This window comes from Pygoscelis adeliae, unplaced genomic scaffold, assembly GCF_000699105.1.
Source record: "Pygoscelis adeliae isolate BGI_AS28 unplaced genomic scaffold, ASM69910v1 Scaffold171, whole genome shotgun sequence".
In the NCBI taxonomy this organism is placed as follows: Eukaryota; Metazoa; Chordata; class Aves; order Sphenisciformes; family Spheniscidae; genus Pygoscelis; species Pygoscelis adeliae.
This window is the reverse complement of record NW_008824186.1, coordinates 293,107-301,804: the sequence shown is the minus strand read 5'-3', so window position 1 is coordinate 301,804 and position 8,698 is coordinate 293,107. Positions and strand designations below refer to the sequence as shown.

Sequence of the window (8,698 nt, the reverse complement as noted above, 5' to 3'; positions counted from 1 at the left end):
GCTGGCGGGGAACCAGGGGCCTCGCCATCCAGCCAGGGGAGCTGCCGCAGGGAAGGGAGCTGATCCCTCAGATCAGAGGGATTAGCCAACTCTCATCGCTGCCCGGGCGCCGCGGGGGCACCACAAGCCAGAGGGTATTAGCAAGGGATACAAGCACACGCTCCACAGGGGGTCTGTCAAACAGAGACCCCAAGCTCTCCGTCCCCCGTGGGAGAGGAACCCCGGAGAGGTTCATCCTTCCCTAGAAAAGCACCCAGACCCATGTGGCAGAGCACAAACGCCATTTAAAACCACCACAGGGAACAGCAGAAAGTTGCATTTCTAAAAGCCTTGCTCTTCACAAGCTACACACAGCACCACAAATAGGTGTTTAAAGGATATCAAGAATTTGAATGAGCGTCCTTACAGAGCAATAGCTCTGCATTTGCAACAGTTGGCTTTGGGTTTGCCTTTTTTTTCTTTTTCTTTTTTTTTCCTCCCCCTCCTCTTTTTTAGTTCACAGTAAGGAAAACTGCGGGAGATACCAATCTAATCTTTAGACGGAATGAACTCCCACAGAATCCTGCCCAGAAAGCCAATATATTCTAATTTGTACGCAGAAATCAGGCTTCCTCTGACAGCTCCCCAAGGATCATCACATTTCAGATTTCTTAGGGGTGGACAGGCCCTCAGATGCCCCAAGAGAGGCCTGGGGTGCGGAGCTGCAGGATGATGCCCAAGGTGGGAGGCAGCCACGTCACAGGATGCACCTTTTGCCACAACACACCCACTGCCCTAATCCCTGAACCGACATTTTTTGGTACACAAAGAGCTGAACCCGGGCTGATCAGGACAATGTTTTTCTCTATGATTCAGGCCCCTGTGTGGGATGCGAATGTTTGAAGATTTCCTGTGAAGTGAGTCATGTGTCTGGGGGATTTATGGCTGCGGTAAAGAACAATTGTTATTCTGAGCAGTTTGTCATTTTCCTTTTTTTTTTTTCCCTCCAGCTGTACGTACATTCAGTACTGTATTTTGTTATATTTTTCCTTAGTGTTCCAGAGAAAACCAAGCTGCTCTTACAGGTTTTTTATAGGCTTACTTGTATCTTAAAGTACCTGCTTGCATCACTGGCGACCATGACTCGGATAGCGAGAAGGTTGTGCTCGGTCATCTCCTCTTCAGGGATGACCCTCACAGTGGCCCACTCAGGGGAAGGGGGTGAGAACCAGCTCTCCAAGTCGTGGCGCTCAGGGATGCTCTTCGCCTTCTTCGGGGAGGTGGGTTCATCGGCCACGGGCAGGCAGCGGTCTGGGAAAGCACAAAGGCGACAGCAGGGCGTTAGGGGAGGAGGGAGTCCACGGGGGGGACCTCACCCCTGTGTTTGGGTGGTCCTTGGCCATAGCCAGTAGTTTCCGCACGGGGCCCCATGCTGTCCCACTGGGCACAGGCAAGGTGCGTGCACCAACAGCCTGGCACAGCAAGAACATGCCTTCAACCCCATACGGCCCTGCTGGGGTTTGTCAGCTCGGATACAGAGAGAAGGAAACTTCAGGGGCAGCCTCAGCTTTTGCAGCTGCAGGTCCTTGCTCTGCTCAGTGGGACGGCTGTCAGGCTGAGTGCCTGGTGGCAGCAGTAAGACACGTGCCAGCCATACAAACAGGGATTTATGATCTCTTCTCAGGCCCCCAATGTACGTGTGCGTGTGGCAGGAGGCAGATGGACCAACCTTGCTTGGGTGGCTAAAACTTCAGCCTTTTATTGCAAATTTAGGTCAATTTAGGACAGCGGGAGTCAGCAAAATAAACACAGGCTCTTCAGATTATTTTTGAGCGTGTACAGCAAATACAGACACTGATTTGGGAAAAGAAGCAGCATCACAGCAGTTAAACAGCACCATCCCTGAACTTCACATTCAGGCAGGAGAAATAAAGAATAAAGCCAAGTTTCCCTTGCTCACCCCAGGTGATGCATATGGAGCCAAAGACAGAAGATCATCTCTCCCTGTGAAATCCTTAATTTCTGAACCACCTCATCTATCCACAACCTCCTGCACAAGCAAATGCAAACGTATCAGCTGCGCAAGTTCCCCTAGGGCTTGGTGCAGAAGGGACAAATGACAAGCTCCGGGAGAGTGGCTTTGCTTGGTTCACCTCCCACACGCTTTCACCACATTTAATTCAACACTGTTGCTTCTAATTTACACCTGTATAAGTGGAAAAAATCAGACCTGGGACATGGCTTATTTTCTCATCTATTAGAGCAAACTATCTAGTAAACATCAATTAAACTCGTCTTTAACTTGCAGCTCCTCCATTTATTGCAGGAGTGCGCCCACCCCTGTCCTCCACCTTGCAAGGGTTTTTAACTCAAACGCCAAGAGCTTGCATGGGTTGAATGTGGAAAACAAACCCACCGGGAGCAAGAGTGCTACAAGCAAATCCCAGACACATCAGGAGGATTATATACACCACAGAGCCTGAGCACTGGCCCACGGGACCTTCCAGATCAGCAACTCCCCGCCTGCACTCCCTGCGTCTGCCCCTGGGCCGTCACAGACGGCTGTTCACTCGCACCCGAGAGGCAGCAGCCGCCGGGCACTGCTGCTCCTGGGAGCAGATGCAGCAGGTATTGCAGGTGCACGACCCGCACTGCGCCGAGCTCTAACCCCATCTCAGATCACTTAGTCTATCCATCGCTGTCTTCTCCCCCGTTACCATTTCTGTGGAACTGTGAAACAAGGTCCTCAAAACAAGCCGTGACAGCAGAGCTACGCCTTTTTTTTGCATGATTCAGGTAGCTCCCAGCCTCCCCCGGAGAAAGAAAACTGGTGTTCTGAGCTTCTGCACCTCTCCCAGTTATTGTTTGTGCTCACCCCCTTTCTGTGTTTGAAAATAAGCACCACGGAGGAAAGCCCAGCTGCTGGTGGCAGGGATGACTGCTCTACAGGTACAACTCTTGTGCTGGCCAGGTGAAGCTCCCTTACTTGTACTCACAGACTGAGTAACATGGGCTTTCCAGTTTTTTTTTTTTTTTTTTAGTAGTTTTTACTGATTACGCTTTTCCCAAGCAGCACAGAGCATTGCACTTTTCAAAAGGCTGTGGTGAGCTCTGGTTTTTCACCCTTCATAAAAGTAAATGTATTTTCTTGGCTTGAAAACTCCTCGAGAGTTCACTGCTCACAAGAGTTTTGTGTGGGTTTTTTGTTGGTTTTTTGTTTGTTTGTTTGTTTTTTTAATTCTTCTACTTCTATGTACAAGAGGCAAGGACAACAGAGGAGTGGCTCACTGCTTCTCCAGAGCAAGATGCTCCCATGTGAAAACACGTGCTCAGGCTGTACGTCCAGCTCACTAGCACCACAGCAGCCACCTATTTCTTGACTGCAGAGATTTCATTTCCTTTGGGAGATGGAGGAAATTCATCCCCCTCCAATTTTTATGTCTGACTTCTATTTTGGCCCACCAGGCCACCCACCCCAAAGCTGCTCGCAGGCAGCGCACAGCAAGCCCAATGGCACTCGGGTGGCAGCATGGGAGTCCACGGGTCCGCAGGGCATGGCTGCTTGTAGCAGGGCACATCTGCCCTTCCTTGCACAGGGGCATGCAACCTTCCTGGGAATGGCCCCCTCTCCTTCAGAGCTGGGCTGGACCAAGACATGCCATTTCTACTCTCCAGAAGCAAAGTAGAAAGCAGTATTATGAGCCAATTTGTAAAACCTAAGTCCTTCAACTCAACTTTCTCCTTAAAAGGTGCTGCGTTTTATATGAAAATCAGAGCAAGCAAAACCAAACAAAAGTTTGCCAGCTCTGTCAATAAATGTTGTACCCATGCTGGCAATAAGCACTGCCCGAAGTCACTGCAAGCAGCTGCTAAAGAAAGTCAGTTTTGCCATTTGCTTGCACGCTCAGTACATATTCCCTTCCCATCCCGCGCATTAATGCTTTCCCCACCATGCTAAGAGGAAAGAGGAGAAAACATGTTTATGACTAACAGACACACAGCTGGAGAGCATTGAAACCCACAGACAGACAGACTACCTAAAACAATTCCCAGTGTGGTTCCTGAATGTGAACAGATTTCCAGTCAACAAGTCCCTCTGCAATAGCCTGATACACATCCAGTTTTCAATCATTATAAACATAACAGAGCTGGTGAAGGACCTCAGGATGTCATCCGGGCCACCGGATGACGGTGATGGATGGGACGATCACCTCTCTCTGAAGAGTTAAATTTCTGTGCTTGCTTTTTTTGTTTTCTTTTTCTTTACCTTTTTTTATTTTATTTTTTTTTAATATCATGGTATCTCCCCTTCTAGAATTCTGCACCTAGAAGCTGACACTCTCAGGAATCTGTTAGCCAGCCGAGTCCTTTCTGAGCAAGACAAGTTTGCATTCACAGTGATACTAATCGTGTTTAAGATCAGCATCCTTCATTAGCATCCACCTTGCTCTAGTGAAAGATGTCCCTGCCCATGGTAGGGGGGTTGGACTAGATCTCTAAAGGTCCCTTCCAAACCAAACCACTCTAGGATTAGAAAGCAAACCCACTCCTTACTAACATATTTAATCAATATTTGTATTGTGACATATAAAGTTGAATAAACTACGTTGCACTCAACTCCATAAAAGCAGAAACTGGACCACCTTGGTGCTTCAGCGCGTGGGACACCCACGTGTGCGCATTAACTCAAACACTGGGTTACACACTCCGCAGGACATTGGGAAAATATTAAAGGTAGCACGGCTGTTTCTCATCACAGGGCTGCACCTTGGGTAACAGGCTCAAACAAAAGGCAAAGATGTCCCAGACACTCAAGTGTCAGGGGTTTTTCTGTAGGCTCTGGTGATGTTACACAATTTGACTGGTCTCTCCTAAAAAGCAGCCCTTCCTGCAGTGCCGGACCAAACCCCCAACCCCGCAGGCAAGCACTGCTTGGTGAAACGCAGCCCGCTGGAGCACTTCAGGCTCCCGCAAGAGAGAGATTTCAATCCCCGAGAAGAAGACGGGTACGGACCAAGTACAGAGAGCAGGGACAAGCTGCTGCTGGATTCATGTAAACGCCACGGAGGAAGAGCCTCGAGGCTCCGCAGGCCTGGAGTCTGCCTGGCAATTATGACCTGCCTCTCCACAGCAATGCAAACAAACCCAATAGGCCATCAGCTACAACTCCACCACTGGCTATCGCTGCTGTTAATTTTAAAGGAGTATCAAAAAGGAGAAATATGATCTGATATAAACAAGGAATTTAAAAAGAAAGCTGGGACTTCTTTAAAGCTGTTACTTTGCACAAAAAGATAAGAAGGGCTGTCTGAACTAATTTCTCCTGAATCAGCCCAAAGGCTGAGTACTTACACAATGGTGAGGCATACATTTATGCTCCTGAACAGATGCTAGGCTAAATAAGAAGCAGCCCTCATACCTCTCTGTTCCAGCTGGGATCCTCACAGCTCTCCCTGCGTGCTGGACAGTCACCCATCCTTGCAGCACTGGCAGTCAGGTCCTCAGTGAGACATCAGCACGGGGATGCTGAGCAGGAGGACACTGATTTTTTGGAAATCTGACTCCAGGGTGGAAACCAGGCTCTCAACCTCAGTGCCCTGATTCCCACCACACTGCAGGTTGAGAGTTAAGCAACTCAGACTGGCACCTCTAGTGACCATTGCAATTAACTGGTCACACACCGAGCTGGCTGATAAACCGGCCCTCGTGGAGGAGGCAGACAGAGCCTCACTGGAAGCTGAGCTGTGCTCAGGCAGGGGATAAGCCCAAGTTGTTCAGCACTTCTGGGCACGTGCAGCAGCCCTCCCTGCCATCTCTGCTCTCTCGGGAAACTCAAGCTCTTGCAGAAGGATTGAGGTGGATATTCAACTCCTAAATCCAAGGTGGTAATTCCCACATAAGCTCCGAGATACCTAATTTTGCTAGTGCTTGAGCCCTTTTGTAAGTCTGTGGCTGGCTGTACTTACCATGTTATCCCACTTCTTCACCAGAAGACACAAAAATGGCCTTATTGCTATTCCCAAAGAGGAAGGGCCACACGGGTGGACCAAGCCACTCATCTGGGATTACCCAGGCAGCCCGTGACACTGCAGGGACCTCTGTGGCCAGCTGGCGCTCTCGCTTCGCACCAGGTTTCCTCCCCAGGACAGGAGATTTTCTACTATAAGCTAAGAGACTGAGTCAGAGGAATTGAACTTTATAAGATAAACACATACAATGTAAAAGCTAAAGAGGCATCCGGTCTACGGGACAGAAAAGGTCACAGCCCCGCTTCCTGCCGATGCAAACTGGTGCCATGCCACTGACATCCGTGGGGCAGCACCAGACGTTATCAGAGGAGAACCCAGTCCTCAGGAAACGGTCACTCAAAGTAGCATTTGTGTAAGATCTTACTTCATTTCCATCATGCTCACTTCAGATTTCCTACTATCTATGTCTCAGCATGCTAAAGACGTCCAGCAGTGAGTACGCCTTCTCCATAGCACATTTTGGACTGGAGTCTCTAAAAATCCTTTGCCAAAATATTCAAATAATTTACCAGGGGGAGGGGCATGGACAAGCCATGCATGGGAAGGCGTTAATCTTAGGTTGCAGTTAGCCAACCAGATCTCTCAGGCGAGTATGACTGCAGGGACAGGCAGCACACACCACAAGTATCTCATAGCGCGCTGCTGGCCAGTTAAAGTGGAAACGTCCTAACAACAACTGACTTGCGTTTTTTTTAGCTGCTGAAGTTTCCTAAGCTAGTCAGTATGAGTAAGCCAGGGAGCTAACGTGCTAATTTCCAAACCCTCCATGTCCTCTGGTGCTGCCCTGCACACATCTGAAGGGAAGCAAGCAGGCAGGGCAGCCCCCCGGCTCTGCTCAGACACGAGCAGCAGGTCCTCTGCAGCCTGTGCAACCCAGTGTTTATGCTGTCTGTTTTATGGACTACACTTACACAATTGTAACTTGCTGTCTGAAGGTCTGGTGGGATTAAGAGAATTTAAGTTTTCCATTCCTTAAGTTGTTGTTAACCTCCTTACTCTGCTCTCATCCGCATATTATGATCCTTCCTCATCCATCACCCTGCCTCACTGCTTTGTTTTGGCCACACCACTGCCTTTTTCATTAGTCTCCCAATTCTCCTTTCTCCTCTCCCCTGCCAAGCACACTGTGCCTTGCCTAATTTATCCCCTACCTCCTGGTTGCCTTTCCCCAGCTGCCCTTCTCAGGGTGATGTCCCAGCAGGTTCCTGGGTGCTCCCTTCCCTCCTCTTCCAGCTCCAAACCCTGACAAGCCCTCACCCAGTTACAGGCTGGCTCTGCTATGGAGCTGGGGGGTTTCTGGGGCCAGGGACATCTTGCTGGCTCAACAGCAAGTGCATCTGGCCCAAGGCGAGGGCTTGGAGGGGCTCTGCTCATCAAAGCAGCAAGAACCGCTTTCTGGTACCGCAAAACTGGCCTCACACTTTCTGCTCCTAAACCGCAGGTCCCAAATCGAAAGCGGAGCCAGGCTGGGTTGAAGCACACCAGCCGGTGGCTGCGCTTCATGGCCGGGCACAGGGCGGGCAGGAGGAGGCGAGACTGTTCTCACCCTCGCCAACCCAAGGGCACTGAACACACCAACGAAGGGCATGCTGCACCATGGCATGGTATGGGCGACTGGCCTTTGGAGAACGCGCTGCCTGCCCAGCCAAAGCCTGGAGTGAGTTTATTTGCTTTAGTACCAGACTGCAGCCCAGCAGGACAAAAGCGTTGGGTTTTTTCCCCCCACTTCAAGAAAAATCTGAGTTTCTGCTCAGGTGGTTTGGGTTCAGTTCCTCAGTTACATACTTTCCTGAACAAAATAAACAAGTTATTTTAGAGGAATTTTCCAAAGGATCCAGAAACCCAAATCCTACTGAATTCGGGAAAACCTCTATTTTAACATCACTATCCTCTGCTGTCTGTGCTGACAACACCAATACTAATGCTTCCGCCTTTCCCTGCTTCGCCACAGTTGCTGGCACAAAGGACAACTCGGGGCTTTAGGAAGTTGTCCCTTACGCAGAGTTACAGCTAGAAAAAACAATGCATAGATCTAAGGCCCTTTAATATAGAAAAAATTTTGCAACACATCTTATAATGTGGAGCAATGCTCAAAATACTGGTGCATTCACGTCAGCAGTCACAGCTCTGTTCAGAGAATAACCCCAGGGCAGGGACAGCTGATCTCAGTGGCTTGGTGTCCTGGGGCAGCACTATTTCCACACACAAGCTCTGTTGCCCATCTCTTCACTGCAAGTGCTTCTCCTCAGTCTGAGCTCTCCTGATCAGAGTCCTTGATTGACTTGCAGTGAGAGCAAATAACATGGCTTTAGGTTTTTTTGGGGTTGGGTTTTTTTTAATGCAAGCGTGGAGCTTAGCTGCCTTCAGTTATTTAAACAGCAGCAAGACAGAAAGTGATTTCAACAGAACAATCCTGTATTCATCTGACCCTCCCACTCAAACACGATGAAAATTTGGATAAACAATTTCTCCTTTGTCTGTATTTCAAAGCCCACCTCATCCTCCTCGCACCGGGAAAGAAACAACTGTTCTCCTTACAGGGCAAGGATTTAGCTAAACTGTGTGGTAACTGAGAAGTACCCCTAAAGCTTCATCTGCAGGGCTCGCATCCAGGTCAGCGCTCACTCGGAGGTCAGGGCTGTTCAAAACTTCAACGTTCAACGTACGGGCTTGGCCAAACAGCTCCTGCA

General features: G+C 49.4%; 1 protein-coding gene across 1 annotated transcript in view; it reads right to left on the bottom strand.

Moving 5' to 3' along the window:
• The window catches only part of MICALCL (MICAL C-terminal like), a 39,933-nt gene extending 32,422 nt beyond the window's left edge, over nt 1-7,511 (bottom strand). The window contains exons 1-2 of the mRNA XM_009334568.1: nt 7,160-7,511; nt 1,082-1,290 (exon numbers count right to left, since the gene is read on the bottom strand). Of these exons, the coding sequence (XP_009332843.1) occupies nt 1,082-1,290; nt 7,160-7,511 (561 nt within the window). The remainder of the gene's footprint in view (nt 1-1,081; nt 1,291-7,159) is intronic.
• Between the last annotated feature and the right edge of the window lie 1,187 nt (nt 7,512-8,698).